The sequence below is a fragment of the Erpetoichthys calabaricus genome, chromosome 9 (genome assembly GCF_900747795.2).
Source record: "Erpetoichthys calabaricus chromosome 9, fErpCal1.3, whole genome shotgun sequence".
NCBI lineage: Eukaryota > Metazoa > Chordata > Cladistia > Polypteriformes > Polypteridae > Erpetoichthys > Erpetoichthys calabaricus.
In genome coordinates, this window is record NC_041402.2 from 49,091,082 (window position 1) to 49,108,930 (window position 17,849).

At 37.4% G+C, this 17,849-nt stretch overlaps 1 protein-coding gene across 3 annotated transcripts in view; it reads left to right on the forward strand.

Moving 5' to 3' along the window:
• The window catches only part of LOC114657739 (uncharacterized), a 101,953-nt gene that overhangs the window by 14,229 nt on the left and 69,875 nt on the right, over positions 1 to 17,849 (forward strand). For all 3 annotated transcript variants that reach the window (XM_051932199.1, XM_051932198.1, XM_028809622.2), the window contains exons 5-11: positions 2,298 to 2,394; positions 5,121 to 5,272; positions 5,454 to 5,505; positions 6,117 to 6,253; positions 10,403 to 10,451; positions 13,375 to 13,514; positions 14,823 to 15,734. In XM_051932199.1, the coding sequence (XP_051788159.1) occupies positions 2,298 to 2,394; positions 5,121 to 5,272; positions 5,454 to 5,505; positions 6,117 to 6,253; positions 10,403 to 10,451; positions 13,375 to 13,514; positions 14,823 to 15,734 (1,539 nt within the window). The remainder of the gene's footprint in view (positions 1 to 2,297; positions 2,395 to 5,120; positions 5,273 to 5,453; positions 5,506 to 6,116; positions 6,254 to 10,402; positions 10,452 to 13,374; positions 13,515 to 14,822; positions 15,735 to 17,849) is intronic.

A 17,849-nucleotide genomic window follows, 5' to 3' on the forward strand; every position in this document is an offset into this window, starting at 1 on the left:
AACCCCCGAATAGACTTTTCCAGGGAGGCTGAGGAGTGTGATCCCTCTGTAGTTGGAACACACCCTCCGGTCCCCCTTCTTAAAGAGGGGGACCACCACCCCGGTCTGCCAATCCAGAGGCACTGTCCCTGATGTCCATGCGATGTTGCAGAGACGTGTCAACCAAGACAGCCCTACAACATCCAGAGCCTTGAGGAACTCCGGGCGTATCTCATCCACCCCCGGGGCCCTGCCACCAAGGAGTTTTTTGACCACCTTGGTGACCTCACTCCCAGAGATGGAGGAGCCAACCTCTGAGTCCCCAGACTCTGCTTCCTCATTGGAAGGCGTGTTAGTGGGATTGAGGAGGTCTTCGAAGTACTCCCCCCACCGACCCACAACGTCCCGAGTCGAGGTCAGCAGCGCACCATCCCCACCATATACAGTGTTGACACTGCACTGCTTCCTCCTCCTGAGACGCCGGACGGTGGACCAGAATCTCCTCAAAGCCGTCCGAAAGTCGTTCTCCATGGCCTCCCCAAACTCCTCCCATGCCCGAGTTTTTTGCCTCGGCAACCACCGAAGCCGCATTCCGCTTGGCCTGCCGGTACCTATTAGCTGCCTCCAGAGTCCCACAGGACAAAAGGGACTGGTAGGACTCCTTCTTCAGCTTGACGGCATCCCTCACCGCCGGTGTCCACCAACGGGTTCGGGGATTGCCGCCACGACAGGCACCGACCACCTTACGGCCACAGCTCCGGTCAGCCGCCTCAACAATAGAGGCACGGAACATGGCCTCATTCGGACTCAATGTCCCCCGCCTCCCTCGGGACATGGTCGAAGTTCTGCCGGAGGTGGGAGTTGAAGCTGCTTCTGACAGGGGACTCTGCCAGACGTTCCCAGCAGACCCTCACAACACGTTTGGGCCTACCAGGCCTGACCGGCATCCTCCCCCACCATCGAAGCCAACTCACCACCAGGTGGTGATCCGTTGACAGCTCCGCCCCTCTCTTCACCCAAGTGTCCAAGAAATGTGGCCGCAAGTCCGACGACACGACCTCAAAGTTGATCATGGAACTACAGTGTCCTGGTGCCAAGTGCACATATGAACACCCCTATGCTTCAACTTGGTGTTTGTTATGGACAATCCGTGACGAGCACAGAAGTCCAGTAAGAAAACACCACTCGGGGTCAGATCAGGGGGGGTGGGGTGGGGGGGCATTCCTCCCAATCACGCCCTTCCTCCCAATCACGCCCTTCCAGGTTTCACTGTCATTGCCCACGTGAGCATTGAAGTCTCCAGCAGTACGAGGGAGTCCCCAGAAGGTATGCCCTCTAGCACCCCCTCCAGGGACTCCAAAAAGGGTGGGTACTCCGAACTGCTGTTCGGTGCATACATACAAAACGAAGGGAGGCTACCCTCTCGTCCACCGGGGTAAACCCCAATGTACAGGCTCCAAGTCGGGGGGCAATAAGTATGCCCACAACCGCTCGGCGCCTCTCACCGGGGGCAACTCCAGAGTGGTACAGAGTCCAGCCCCTCTCAAGGAGATTGGTTCCAGAGTCCAAGCTGTGCGTCGAGGTGAGCCCGATTATATCTAGCCGGAACCTCTCAACCTCGCGCACAAGCTCAGGCTCCTTCCCCTTCAGAGGGGTGACATTCCACGTCCCAAGAGCCAGCTTCTGTAGCCGAGGATCGGACTGCCAAGGTCCCCGCCTTTGACTACCACCCAACTCACACTGCTCCCGACCTCCTTGGCCCCTCCCATAGGTGGTGAGCCCATGGGAAGGGGGACCCACGTTGCCTCTTCAGGCTGTGCCCAGCCGAGCCCCATGGGTGCAAGCCCAGCCACCAGGCGCTTGCCATTGAGCCCCACCTCCAGGCCTGGCTCCAGAGGGGGGCCCCGGTGACCCGCGTCCAGACGAGGGAAAACGCCGTCCAAATCTTTTATTCATCATAGGAGGTTGTGTTGAACCGCACTTTGTCTCATCCCTCACTTAGGACCAGTTTGCCTTGGGTGGCCCTACCAGGGGCATAAAGCCCCGGACAACAGAGCTCCTAGGATCATTGGGACACGCAAACCCAGGAGGGGGAAGCAGTGCAGTGTCAACACTGTATATGGTGGGGATGGTGCGCTGCTGACCTCGATGAGGTGGCGGTTTGAGGAGGGGGATCTTTTTTTTTTTTTTTTTTTTTTTTTTGGCCATTTTTGATATGTGATATAGCAGTTTATTGAACTTTGTTGTATATTTTTTACATTGACTACTATCATAATACAGCATCAACATGTAAATGAATACTATTTTATACTTTGCAGAGCCTGTGAGTGAGCCTTTGGTTATAAATCAACCAAGGATGAGTAAACCACCACCATTAGCTGATCCACCTCCGTATGTTGAGAAATCTGGGCTTAGGTAATAATAAACAGTGATTGACTTCTGGTACATAATGTCTTCTCTTTCAGGTGGAAAAGGTTGTTGCATTCTCTTATTTTGACTAATATATTCAGCTCAAAGTTTCATTACAATGCAAACAATACACAAAATAGTATGATGTAGTGTAATACAGCACTTCATTTTATTCAAATAAATATATTCCTTGCTTCTTCAACCCATCTAGGGAAGAAAGAGAAAGGTGTAATATGAAATTACTCAAAGATGCCGAAATATTCAGAAACGTTACAAACAGTTCAACATATCTGATTATATGAAGACGTTATTTAATACTTCTTGAGAAAATAAAAAAAGAAGAATTTGTTCTTATAAGTGAAATATAATTCTTTCTATTAGGGCATCCATTTTATATTTTGTTGCAGTAGGTGGGTAAGGATTATTCTGCTTAAGCAAGAATAGACTGCAGTAGTTTATTATAAATTATTATAACCGATTATTAGGTAGTAGCATTCTCTCAGCTGCTTTTCCATATAAAACTTTTGGGATCATAATAATGTCTACAGCAGATAATGAGGGAAGATTCTGAAAGTTATCTACTGTACGATTGTTTTTTTATTTATTTTTTTAAAAAGCCTTTAACTTGCCTGTAATTGATTTAATGAGAGATTATAATTGGGGCACAGTTCTTCAAAGAATGCAATTATGTTATCAATATGCAAATCTCTGAAAGTGTTAATACTGAGAGAATTACATATCTTAAATATAGTACTTATAAAAGTGCATTTGACAATAAAGCCTTCCAGTTGTACCTTTAGTACCAGATTTTGTGTGAGTAGTGAACCTCCAGATTTCCAAATTGCTGATCACAGTTAAAGATAATTTGTGGATAGAGAAATCAAGAAAGATTTTTTGCAGGATTTCCTCTCCATGGTTAACCAGGTTGGCATGAGAGCATAGTTGCATATATTTAAGACCCAGTAATAGATTTAAAGTTAGGCGATTTCATGTCCACCTCAGCATTTGGTCTTTGAGGTATTAATACTTTGTATCTATTGAATGTTTAGATCACAATTAAATGTAGTTTATTTTTTGTCAGTGTTTAAAAGATTTGTTAATATTTTGGATTACGTTGATAAAGACGGAAGATTTAAATTTTTTTTTTTTTATTTCTAAATTTGTGAACTACTTCATTAAGGCTTATATGCTCTATTGATACTATTTTTTTTTTAGTTTTTAGCTTACATCATTGTGTTTAATCAATAATGCAATCAACAATACATGCCTTCTGTTTATATTTCATATTTAATGTCAACACACATTTCTTATTTAGTGCTACTGTTATTTTGAACCATATCATTAGAACTGGACAAGGGTCTGCTGTTGTATCCCAGTGTGAGCTATGCCATGCAAATATGTGATGCATACATGAATCCACCTGTGTACCATGCACAACAATCTATTGTATTGGAGAAAAATGTAGCATGTTCAGCATATGATATACAGGGCGATTCAAAATTATGTTAACACTAATGGTACTGCTATGTATATACTTATAGACAATTTTTGTGGCATATATGGTACATGTGTTGAACATGATGGCAAACAGGTTGAGACATTCCTGTAAATCATGTTTTCAATGTTTTGTGAATAAATTGTTTCTGACATTCAAATGTTAACATCATTTTGACTCACCCTGTACTTTGAGGATTGATAGGCCTATATTCAATAATAAGGCTGGATATGTTCATACGCAAACCTTGTCTTATTTCTTCACCATGGTAATACTGTCAATATAGGATAGGTGCATATATACTGTACAAGTGAAACACTTGCAGGCAAACTTCACAGAAAATGACTAGGCACAATATTGAAACATAGGCCACTGGATCTGTGAAGCATCAGCGCTACTGCACTGCCCCCTTTCAAATTTTCTACTTGTTGAAATAAACCCAGTTCAGCTAATTTCATAGAGCATGCTAGTAGTTTATAGCAGCACTAGAGAATTAAACTGATGTGTAAACATTTTGCTTATGGTATAAATGCGTGTTGTTTATATTAGATTTTTTGCATTGTAAATGTAAGTTTAACTTCTCCACATCATTAAAGCTTATGAAATACCAATTTCCCTGGTTTGAGCAATTAACAAATTTAATTTTAGTAACTTTTTTTTTCTCTAGTAATTTAAGCAATTTTTTTATTTGGTATATTAGCGTGTTTTGTTTTTTTTTACCTGTTTTTACATGCCTTTTTGAAATTGAAATATTTATTGAGTTTCATTTTCACTGTTATGTTTTAAATTTATGGATCTTAATCATGAGGAAATATTTTCTGAAATTTTGTTTTGTATAGCTATAATTTTGTAATAAATATGTCCTGGTGTGGTTTGGGAGGCAAGCAGGAATTTGCAATACGTGTGGAAATGCAATTTATCCCTCCTAAATTTGGTTGTATGCAAGTTGTTGTTTTCTTATAGTGGAAACACCTTGTTGTGAGACATTTATGCATTTATTTATGGAATTTCATGATGCAATATAGTAACATCTTATGTGGCTAATTGTGTTACTAGCTTGTCATCTTTCTAATTCTGTTTTTATTTTTTAATCAGTTCTGAGGTTGGCCTATGACAATAAGCATTTACCTTTTCTCTTAACAGTGTTAGCACATTACATCTTAGTATGTCTAATTTTTAAGTTAATTAAAATGTACAAATACACTGTTTTAATATTTAAACCATATATTAATTACAGTGAGAGTGAGCTCTCAAGTCTGGCATATCCAGATTTGTCTACAGTGGATGTTACAGCTGTTGTCCGGCGAATGAAGCCAAAACGCCCTCTCAAAAGAAAGAGTGCCTCTCAGTTTGAAATAAAAATGAAAGATGCACTTCAACAAAGAGCAGGTTGGTTTGCGAAGCCTTTTTTGCCATTGAAGTTACTGTTTTCAGTTGTTTAGCTAGTGGATGAATATATTTGATTTTAATGCAAATTGGTCTTATTGAAAACCTTAGCATATATTAAAAAACAATGAAAAGATTTGCTTGAATCTCAAAACCTTTATTTCTTAATAAATTGTTCATATAGATTTGGAGACAAAGGGGCAAATTCCAGGAAGATCTGTGATGGACCAAACTGAGTAAGTAATTTATTTGTATACAGCCAAACTTTTATGATAATAAAAAAAAGAAAACTTAAAATCTATAGTTAACATGAATCTTAAGGTTTTACTGTATATGGACTGTAGATTATTTCATTTGGTATGTTTTATGAATTCAAATAGAACAAACAAATTACCACAATTCTAATATTGTAATTACACCCAAGACCTATTCAGAAACCATATAAGTAATGTAGGACTCATGCTTACTCATCCAGCAAATAGTTGGACAACACAGATTCAGAAATGCAAAACAAAAATGCCTACTGTGCTTTGATCTTTTAAGGAAATAAATTGACTGGTTTTTTAACTCTGATTTTTGATGAAAAAAGCGCTTTAGAGCCAAATTCCCTCACCTATTGTCAACTCCTGCACATTCCTCTTGGGCATATCTGTGGATCATCATTCTCAAGGAAGTGTATGGCTGGGAAATATGGTGGTTAGAAATGTTGTAGCATTGACGGGATAACTGCAGTGTGACTCCTTGAGGTTGTTTGCACCTGGTCATATTTGCACTCCTAGAATGCAATGGATGTTTGTACAAATGCTTTGTCAATAACTTATTTTACGCTCTGTTCTTTTTTCACAAGAGAATCAATGAGTCTGGATCTTCTGGATTTAACTTCAGAAAATATTCTAGCTGCCACTAGAAGTAATTTTAGAAGAAAGGTTAAGAAACAGCTTCCCAGAATACAACTGGAAGAAAATGAATCAGTGTTGAATGCAGGTATGTTAATGGTCACTGTAGTGTTTAACTTTAAGATTCAAAATATTCCTCTTTCTCTTTACCATTTTTTGAAGTGTCTAAACATGTTAATGAAATGATTTCAATTTTATTTACATATTCTGAAGTTTAAAAATATTCACCCTCACTGAATATGTGAAATTTTTTATTGAATAAAAAATTATTTTTTAATCAAGGATTTTTGTGTACAACCTACACTCAGCATGTTGTTGTAATGGTCACCATGTCGAACTGATGTGGCTGCAAGCCATTAAAACATGTGAGTTGTATGTAATGGTAACAGTGTGTGTGTGTGTATATATATAATAGTTATAATACTGTATACTGTACACACATTTGTGTGTATATATTATATACAATACTGTGCAAAGGTTTTAGGCAGGTGTGAAAAAATGCTATAAACAAAGAATGCTTTTAGAAATATAAATAATGATTGTTTATTATCAATTTACAAAATGCAAAGTGAGCGAACAAAAGAAAAAATCTAAATCAAATCAATATTTGGTGTTACTACCTTTTGCCTTCCAACCAGCATCAATTCTTATAGGTACACTTGCACAAAGTCAGGGATTTTATAGGATTATAGTCAGGTGTATGATCAACCAATTATACCAAACAGGTGCTAATGATCATCAATGTCACACGTAGGTTGAAACACAGTCATTAACTGAAACAGAAACAGCTGTGTAGGAGGCTTAAAACTGGGTGAGGAACAGCCAAACTCTGCTACCAAGGTGAGGTTGTGGAAGACAGTTTCATGTCATGGCAAGATTGAGCACAGCAACAAGACACAAGGTAGTTATACTGCATCAGCAAGGTCTCTCCCAGACAAAGATTTCAAAGCAGACTGGGGTTTCTAGATGTGCTGTTCAAGCTCTTTTGAAGAAGCACAAAGAAACGGGCAACGTTGAGGATCGTAGACGCAGTGGTCGGCCAAGGAATCTTATTGTAGCAGATGAAAGACACATCAAGCTTATTACCCTTCGAAATCGGAAGATGTCCAGCAGTGCCATCAGCTCAGAACTGGCAGAAACCAGTGGGACCCAGGTACACCCATCTACTGTCCGGAGAAGTCTGGCCAGAAGAGGTCTTCATGGAAGAGTTGCAGCCAAAAAGCCATACCTCCGACGTGGAAACAAGGCCCAGCGAATCAAGTATGCATGAAAACATAGGAACTGGGGTGCAGAAAAATGGCAGCAGGTGCTCTGGACTGAAGAGTCAAAATTTGAAATAGTTGGCTGCAGCAGAAGGCAGTTTGTTTGTCGAAGGGCTGGAGAGCAGTACAATAAAAAGTGTCTGCAGGCAACAGTGAAGCATGGTGGAGGTTCCTTGAACGTTTGGGGCTGCATTTCTGCAAATGAAGTTGGAGATTTGGTCAGGATTAATGGTGTTCTCAATGCTGAGAAATACAGGCAGATACTTATCCATCATGCAATACCATCAGGGAGGCGTATGATTGGACCCAAATTTATTCTGCAGCAGGACAACAACCCCAAACATACAGCCAAAGTCATTAAGAACTATCTTCAGCGTAAAGAAGAACAAGAAGTCCTGGAAGTGATGGTATGGCACCCACAGAGCCCTGATCTCAACATCATCGAGTGTGTCTGGGATTACATGAAGAGACAGAAGGATGTGAGGAAGCCTACATCCACAGAAGATTTGTGGTTAGTTCTCCAAGATATTTGGAACAACCTACCAGCCGAGTTCCTTCAAAAACTGTGTGCAAGTGTACCTAGAAGAATTGATGCTGTTTTGAAGGCAAAGGGTGGTCACACCAAATATTGATTTGATTTAGATTTCTCTTTTGTTCATTCACTGCATTTTGTTGATTGATGAAAATAAATGATTAACACTTCCATTTTTGAAAGCATTCTTTGTTTACAGCATTTTTTCACACCTGCCTAAAACTTTTGCACAGTACTGAATATAAATATATATATATATATATATATTGTAGTGAGTTTGGCTTATCATATGTACAGTTTTTTTTGTTTTTTTTATATATAAAATTTGGAGTAATGAGCAAATGCTGCTTTCTCTGTAAATAAGTAAATGAAACACTACAAAGTTACTCAGTTTTACAGATGTTATACCAATAGTAGGGTTGAGATCCTAAATAGTATAGCAACTTAAATGAGACATTGATGCTCACTGTGCTGTTGCTATAACATCTGTAGTGTATCAGTTGCCAAATGATAGTTAAGACAGCTGAAACATTCCTCTTCCAACTCTTCTGTAAGTATTCTAGATTTTTTTTTGATTACATACAGTAAGTATGATTAAAACAGTTCACCAACTGTACTTTAGTTTGCTTGTGAGACTGTGATGGGTAAGAAATATTTTTAAATGGTATTTTTTGCCCCCAAATAACTGAAATCCAGTGGTATTTAGCAATGTACAGTATATAAAATAACATTTTACCTAATCAAAATAGGTGAAACTAACTATTTAGTCTCATTAATGGCAGAAATAATACAAATTAAACAGTGTATACATTTCAAAACATAAGCAATACCTTAATCAAATCAAAAGAAATCAGGCTTCATGTAAATCGGTGGTAACCTTAAGTGTCTCAGACTGAGGCTGCATTTGCTATAGTCAAACACAGTGCTTCCCCCCCACCCTTGTCCAGTTAACACTTGTTGCCGAAATTGCATGTTACAATTACCATATTTATTTGGCTAAAAGTACTTATGTGAAGTATACTTAAATTGTACTTTATTGTTGCCTTCTTTTCAGCCGTGGTCCATAATAATCCCTGGGCCATGAAGATAATATAACAGCAGAGAGCCTGACCGTAGAGATGCAGTAAGAAAAGCACACATCCACTTGCCACATGGAATTTTAGGATTGCATTAGCAATATGTTGGCTCCACAGGCTGACATCAAAGTAAATTTAAAAAAGAGACCTGCATAGTGACCAATAAATGTTGGAATAGAGAGGAAGTCTGAAGTGCTTTCTAATGAGAGAAACTGAGGCGGTGATCAGAACAAGCTAACCAGAGCAGAAAAGAAAAGAAGTAAAAGCTGTTACAATAAAATGGGGTCCTCTGGTTTGGTTCTGGATTTTGTTTTAACCCAATTACTTATTTAGAAGCTAATCCTTACCCATAATGGAGCTTGTTATTCCATTTTATGGTGTGTTGGAGCTTTCATTTTAACATTTCAAATCATTCCTATATTGTGCATTTCTTTCTTTGGAGGTTATCTTACAAATTATTAGTAAATACTAGAATATATTAGTAATTCTCTTTCACTTTTTTCTTTTGCATTTTTTTCTAAATATTTTATTAAAATGGATTCTTTAAAAATTAGCACATACAGTTACAAATGGAGCCAAGATAGTTTAGTTTTTCTTTAAGTTAGTCCGGGAGTCCTACAGTGGTTGCTTTTTTGTTGTTTCAGCTAGTTTTACAATCAGCGACTCGTTTTTGCCTTAAATTATTTTCATTGTTTAATTAGTTTTTTTTTTTAATTTTTATTCTGCATGCAGAAAAGGTTGATAAGGTTACATTTACAATTTTAGGAAATGTACAAATCTTTGTATTTTTGCCATAGTTTTGAAAGCTTGAATGTTTTTGTAATCTACCTACAAATTAACATTTTTTCCAGTGTACTTTGTTCCCTTAATTTGTAATCCAACAATGACAATTAACAATGAGCAGAGGAGATACCTGGGCAAAAGGTCAGAAAAGGCTGCATTCACATTTGTGCTTACTGAATACTAATATCAAAAAACAACTGCAAAGATCAGATAGAAGCAATATTTTGCCATTTATTTGTCTGAGAAGTCTATTTCCGAACAATCTGAAGATGTATTAGTTCCAAATGGAGTGCATTTCAGATGGCTAAAAATATTCCTAGAAACGGGGTCCCCACAGGGTGTTTCAATGATCAGACTGTATGATGCTCCAAGAATTCTCAAAAGAACTAAAATATTAGGTATCAACATGCCTTTATCAACATAATTAAGTTATAGTTCATGATTCTGCCCAGGCATTTATGTAGTCATATCATATTAACGTTTTATATTTTTTACTTATAAAAAAGTTTTCAACAAACAATGACCCATTTAAATTGAAGCAACTTTGACTTAAACTGGCTTTTTTCTTTCCTGTTTTCTTTTAGAAAACCCCAAATTACATGACGAATCATCTGCTTTAACAAGTCATCTGAGGTATTTCTCCTTTAAGTTTGTTGTTTCTGTTATAGCAGAATCTTTTAATTTTACTTTGCCAGTCAGAGAAAACCACTTAGTGTAAAGTGTTAGCAAAATCAAAGAATTTGAATAAATATAAACACAAACATTATTTTTAAGGAATATGATAGCCTGGAAGAAGGAAATGATGACACTATTCTTAAAATAACTTTAATGAGTTTGCTTAAAGTCACAGAAACCATACCTTAGTGAGGGTAAAGTGCATAGTTATTTATGTAACCTTACGCCTGTCTCTTCTTAAAATATACTGTGAGCAGAAAAGATTCAGAATCCTTGATGTAGATGGTAAAAAAATTCAGCTTATGTGACAAATAGAATATGCAAATAAAGTTTACCTTTTATGAAGGAAAACATAAGAAGTAAGATCCAACTCCCCCATTTTAAAATTGAAAAAGTCATATTGCACATTTTGCACTTACAGTATATAGAGAGAAGTGATTAAAAAGACAAAAAAAGATCCTTTTGTTACAGATACAATTTCTGCATTACTATTTTAGTGTAAAATTACATTATTAAAATTTATTCAATTTTTGAATACTGAGTGTGTATTCTATCTTTACATAAAGTTCACATATGATGTATTAGACTTAAATGTTTGAGCTATGAAGATGCAATGAAGAAGTTGAATCTCTTTTATATGCAGTGCATCCGGAAAGTATTCACAGCGCATCACTTTTTCCACATTTTGTTATGTTACAGCCTTATTCCAAAATGGATTAAATTCATTTTTTTCCTCAGAATTCTGCACACAACACCCCATAATAACAATGTGAAAAAAGTTTACTTGAGGTTTTTGCAAATTTATTAAAAATAAAAAAACTGAGAAATCACATGTACATAAGTATTCACAGCCTTTGCTCAATACTTTGTCGATGCACCTTTGGCAGCAATTACAGCCTCAAGTCTTTTTGAATATGATGCCACAAGCTTGGCACACCTATCCTTGGCCAGTTTCGCCCATTCCTCTTTGCAGCACCTCTCAAGCTCCATCAGGTTGGATGGGAAGCGTCGGTGCACAGCCATTTTAAGATCTCTCCAGAGATGTTCAATCGGATTCAAGTCTGGGCTCTGGCTGGGCCACTCAAGGACATTCACAGAGTTGTCCTGAAGCCACTCCTTTGATATCTTGGCTGTGTGCTTAGGGTCGTTGTCCTGCTGAAAGATGAACCGTTGCCCCAGTCTGAGGTCAAGAACGCTCTGGAGCAGGTTTTCATCCAGGATGTCTCTGTACATTGCTGCAGTCATCTTTCCCTTTATCCTGACTAGCCTCCCAGTCCCTGCCGCTGAAAAACATCCCCACAGCATGATGCTGCCACCACCATGCTTCACTGTAGGGATGGTATTGGCCTGGTGATGAGTGGTGCCTGGTTTCCTCCAAACGTGATGCCTGGCATTCACACCAAAGAGTTCAATCTTTGTCTCATCAGACTAGAGAATTTTCATTCTCATGGTCTGAGAGTCCTTCAGGTGCCTTTTGGCAAACTCCAGGCAGGCTGCCATGTGCCCTATACTAAGGAGTGGCTTCCGTCTGGCCACTCTACCATACAGGCCTGATTGGTGGATTGCTGCAGAGATGGTTGTCCTTCTGGAAGGTTCTCCTCTCTCCACAGAGGACCTCTGGAGCTCTGACCGAGTGACCATTGGGTTCTTGGTCACCTCCCTGACTAAGGCCCTTCTCCCCTGATCGCTCAGTTTAGATGGCCGGCCAGCTCTACGAAGAGTCCTGGTGGTTTCGAACTTCTTCCACTTACGGATGATGGAAGCCACTGTGCTCATTGAGACCTTCAAAGCAGCAGAAATTTTTCTTTAACCTTCCCAGATTTGTGCCTCGAGACAATCCTGTCTCGGAGGTCTACAGACAATTCCTTCGACTTCATGCTTGGTTTGTGCTCTGACATGAACTGTCAACTGTGGGACCCTTATATAGACAGGTGTGTGCCTTTCCAAATCATGTCCAATCAACTGAATTTTTACCACAGGTGAACTCCAATTAAGCTGCAGAAACATCTCAAGGATGATCAGGGGAAACAGGATGCACCTGAGCTCAATTTCGAGCTTCACGGCAAAGACTGTGAATACTTATGTACATGTGCTTTCTCAATTTTTTTATTTTTAATTAATTTGCAAAAATCTCAAGTAAACTTTTTTTCACTTTGTCATTATGGGGTGTTGTGTGTAGAATTCTGAGGAAAAAAATGAATTTAATCCATTTTGGAATAAGGCTGTAACATAATAAAATGTGGAAAAAGTGATGCGCTGTGAATACTTTCCGGATGCACTGTAGGCTGAGGTGAAGGCAGAATGTGGTATGACATTAAAAGGGAGGAACTCCACATAGCTTTAGACTTATTAGTGTAATTTATAAGCATTTCCATGTAAATAATTACAAAGTTAAATAAACAGAAATCATTATTTGAGAAGAGTTGTTCATTGTGGCTTGTTGGTAATCATTTCCTAAATATGCTTTGAAATACATTATTTTTCTCCAACTAAATGAAAATTATTTAAAAATGCATTATAGAAGTAAAAATCTTTATTTCTGTCCTACATTTGCATTTTTTCCTTGTGCTTGTCCAGGCCATGTAGTCTACAATTCAAGCATTAAAGAAATCAGTACCAAATCCAACAGTTATTTATATTTTGTTAGTACTAGGATGTTTTGAAGCTTTTATAGTTTATGACTTAACATTTTCCTTCTGAATCTTATACATAATATATAAGAAGGGGTGCACTTGGAGTGGTACATGTTTTGACAATAAAATAAAGCTGTTACTGCCAAAGAAATCTGTTGTGTCAAGTTACATAAAAGAAAAAAGGCACGCCTATAGAGTGTGAGTAGTTTGTGTCTCTTACTACTTTTTCTGCATGTGCACTTTTTTAGTATGTCTTTGAAAACCCCAAACGTGGAGGAACCTATCCAGAAGAGAGGAATGAGACACAAGGTGGGAGGTCGTAAAACAATAGATATGAAGGCTTTTGAAGAAGGAGTATTCATAAATTTGCATCAAAGTAAAAACCCAGGTATTTTAAATATGTTACACATTGTACATTAAATATTGTACACCTAATTTTGACCTTATCTAGCCATTATGGCATAGCAATGCAATATATTGCCAGACTATATGGGGGCAATTAACTGTAAAAATCCAGATAGCAAATATAATATGCTCTCATTAGTTTAAGAAAAAAAATTGCCTTTGCAACACTTTGTGTGACATAGACCCACTTCAGTGTTAATTATAATATTTAGATCTGATTTTTTTATCCTATTAAAAAAATCTTGAGATGAGCACTGGCTTGGCTTTCAAGAATGAATATTTGAGCTAGTTCAGGGCATTCAAGAGAGAACCTTCCATGCCCAAAGAATTGGGTCAGCTTCCTGCTGCAAAGGAATGTAGAGATAGAAGCGTGTACCTAGTTTTAAAGGATGTTGTAACCTCTGTTAAGTTGATCAGGGTTCACTTCCATTTAGTCTAGCTTATAGTTAAAAGCTTAATATTAATTTTTATTTTAGTTGTATTTTTGGTCTTCAGAGTCTCTGCAAATGTTTCATACCATCTTTGATTAACAACTCTTCGCAGATGAAAAACAGAGTAAGCTGAATGCTGGTACACAACAGTAAGTAGCTCAGCCAGTCAAGGAGAAATGCAGGTGTTAACCGGCTTTCTGCATTGCAGTCAGTCAGTTTTTTTTCTACAGTCGTGTGTGCCACTGAAGGTCTAAATGGAGCCATATCCAATATGCCTTACATCATACTTCCCAGTATAGTGGCACAGTAAGCTTTCCATTAGATGCTTAAAATTTTGATAACACGGGAGGTTTCAATTTTACATTTTCTAAGTGATGCATGTAACATTGGTGCAGTGGTTAACACTGCTGCTTCACAGATTCAGAGTCATGAGTTTGAATCCTAGGCCTGGACATAGCCTGCATGGAGCAGGCACTGGCACACTGTCTGTTTCAGTATTGTGCAAGGAAAAAACATCTCAAAGATGTGTGTTTGGTTAATTTTAAAAACTCTAAATTGCCCCGATGGTAGTGAGTATTGGGAGTGTACATGTTTGTCTATGCAAGCGCATGCCCTGTAATGGACTGGAGGCATAGTTTGAAATTGATTCCTTCCTTACAATCATTGTTACTGGGATATCCCCACAGGCCTGAACTGGATAAGCAAGTTATAAATTTGGATTGTTGGATACATTAAGAAAGGAGAGGAGATTAAAATATACAAAATATAAAACATTCTGGTATAATCTCATACATTTAATTATTATAGTATGTGTCTAGTAAAGAAATGTGCTTTGATCTCATGTCTTTTTTTTTTCGTAGATATTGACAAACATGACATAAATAAAATTAAACCAAATGACACTTCTGCGTTAGAGAAGTTTACACTAGGAATCAGTGCAGTAATGCCTCCTGATCTAACTCAAGATATTCTGAAAACTACTCAGCTTTTTGAAGTACCATCCTTCATTTCTGCAGTTAAACCTAATCCCCAGAAGTCTCCTGTCAGAAAGTCTGTTCAAGTAGCTTCACTCCCAACTTTGGAGATGAACAATCCAGTACCAGAGAGAGAAGAGGTAATAGAAATGGAGATTAGGAGACCTGAAAAATTAGATTCACAAGAAGAAAAATGCATAAAATATGCATCAGAGAACAGATTGCTTACCTTGGGTAAGGGAGGGAATGATGTATTGATGGAACAGATAGATGGAGGTGTTGAGGAAGAGGATGGAGAAATGGATCAAGAGCTACAAGAGGATGAAGAATTGATAGAAAAAGAGAGTAAAGTAGTTTCTTCTGTAACCTTAGAAGAACATTCAGAGGGATTTTCTGATGTTCTTAATTCTGTCAAGGTTGTTGAAGAAATAAATGCAGAGAATGAAGTAATATTAAAAAATAAAAACAAATTGAATGATCAAATTGTAGTTCAGGATATTGGAAAGGTGACTGGGGAAGTGGAGATCAGAGTTCAAGAAAATGAACTTGTGTCTGCTAAAGAGATTAATGAAAAAATACTAAGCCTGGAAAGAGAAAAAGACAAGCTACAGGAAGAAGTGGAGCCTGTAATGGAAAATGTTAATGAGATACAACCACAAAGCAGAGAAGACGATCTGTATGAGATCCAAGAAAATGCAGAATGTGACCATATAAATAAAGAGGCCACTCACTTACAGCCCAGAGGAGTGCAACAAGCCATACAGTATGAAACGGAGTTCAAAGACAGTCGGCAAAAAGGTAATTTAATTATAAATGTGTATTATATTGATTTTGTTAAGTGAAGTGTGTGGTATATAAACTTAGTTTTTTTTCTGTTTTTGTTTTAGGATCTTTTTTTTAATCAGATTACCAGGACACTTTCTATGTTTTCAGAAATACAAACTTGTAAAAAGTATTTATAGTTCATTTAGTTGAGTGACTGACTTGAGCTTGTTTATTATTTAGTCAATTTAAAGACTAAAAAATTACCACTTTAATAGTGCAAAAGTAGCAAGTTCCCAACATAGTTAATTCTATAGATGTAGCTTCTTTGAATGTGTGTTACACTGACAGCTTTTAATGTGTTTGTTGTATTAAAGGAATAATTCCCAGAATTATGTAAATTACTTTCAGTATGACATATTAGTGTTTGCTTCATTGATAGGAAATGAATGGCACATTGATCAAAAAGAGAAACATGTTCAGATAAAATGGGTACTGTATATGAGTACAGAAGTTACAACAAAATATTTTTTGATATTAACATAATAACATTCAGGGGTTTGTACCTGTTATTGAATGATAAAACTGCAGACGTTTTGATTTAAATCAGTAAACACATTAGGTTTGGCTGCATGCATTGCACGGAGAAGCCTGATAGGGCATCTGCAGAAAACGTAACAAATTTCACAAGATAAAATATCACAAAAAGAAGGCCATATAGTAGATACTTCTCTGAAAGAAAGCCCTTGTTCTTAGCTTGCTACTTTGCACATTTAAATGCAAAGTTACATCTGGTTAAATATCAATTATATATTTGGAATGGGTAGTCCAATATTAAAGTCATTCTTTAAAGTTGAAGTCTAATATTGACACCTTCTGTAAAACATGAATAAATTCAAAAGGTGCTAGGGGTGTTGTAAGACATTTGCAATGGTGGTAACACACTTAATGTCAGTCAGGTATTAGCAACTTATCCATGTGGATTTAGCGCCAACATATTGCCTTTTGGTATACCTTTACTACTAGCTCCAATAGCCTGCTTAAGAACAGCATTAAAAATCAAATGGAAATTATTGAAACACTGAAAAAGTCCCACACCTCTTTTGCCTCTCTTATTTTATGTGTTAACTTTCAAACACTGAAGAATAACAAGGAGATTTGTTTTACACTATATTTTTTGCATAAATTGTGTAATTTAACAAGTCTGGGTGTAGAGCACATCTAATTTTGTTCTTGTCTAACATAAAATGCCTATCATTTCACTGTTTATTTAGTCTTCTCATAACAGTACATGTGCAAGATTTGATCTAAATGAACAGGGGAAAATGGGTAAAACTGTTTAGGAAAACTAGCTGACAACATGAAAAAGTTGATGAAGTGGTGTAACAGTGAATATATGTGTGATTGTGCCTTGTGATTTACTGATGTTCCTGTTCAGGTTTGGTACTCGCATTACATTGTGTTGTGCTAGATAAGGCACCATCACTCCACATTGCTAAACTGAATAAGTGGATGAAGAAGCATTTTTATGCATTTATTTGTAGTATACATGAATGTTCTGATTAGTTTACAAAGGCAAAATATGCATTCAACATTAAAGATATTCACAGATTTTGAGCTTTTAATATTCAAATCCAAAACTGTTCTCTGATTTGCTTTATGGTAGAAGTGCACGTTTAAAGCCACTGAATTATGTATATTGCCTATTCGTTGGTCTACTGTAATGCCATTGGCAATTTTGTATTCTCTCTTAATAAAAGTATACTTTTTTTTTTTCGTATTAAGACTCAACTAATTTACTTCCTTTGTTAAACAGACTGTATATGGTGAGCCTCAGTTGAGGAGAAACAATTTTCTCCGCTCCATCTACTTGGTCTCCACTGTAATTATCGGTATTCAAGTAGATTTCTGTTTGTCACGTTTCACTTATTCTAGTGAACCTTCTGAGACATGACTAAATAAAGCCCACCAACAAACATTTTATATTCTGTATGAATACACTTAAAAATACTAACTGTTCAATCGTTCACACTACAGTATAAATGCAAACCTTTTTAGTTGTTTTATGTTTGGTTTCAAGTCACTCACTTTGCTCTAGAAACTAATAATACAGCATAAAATGAATTTAAAAATAATTAAGTATATTTCATA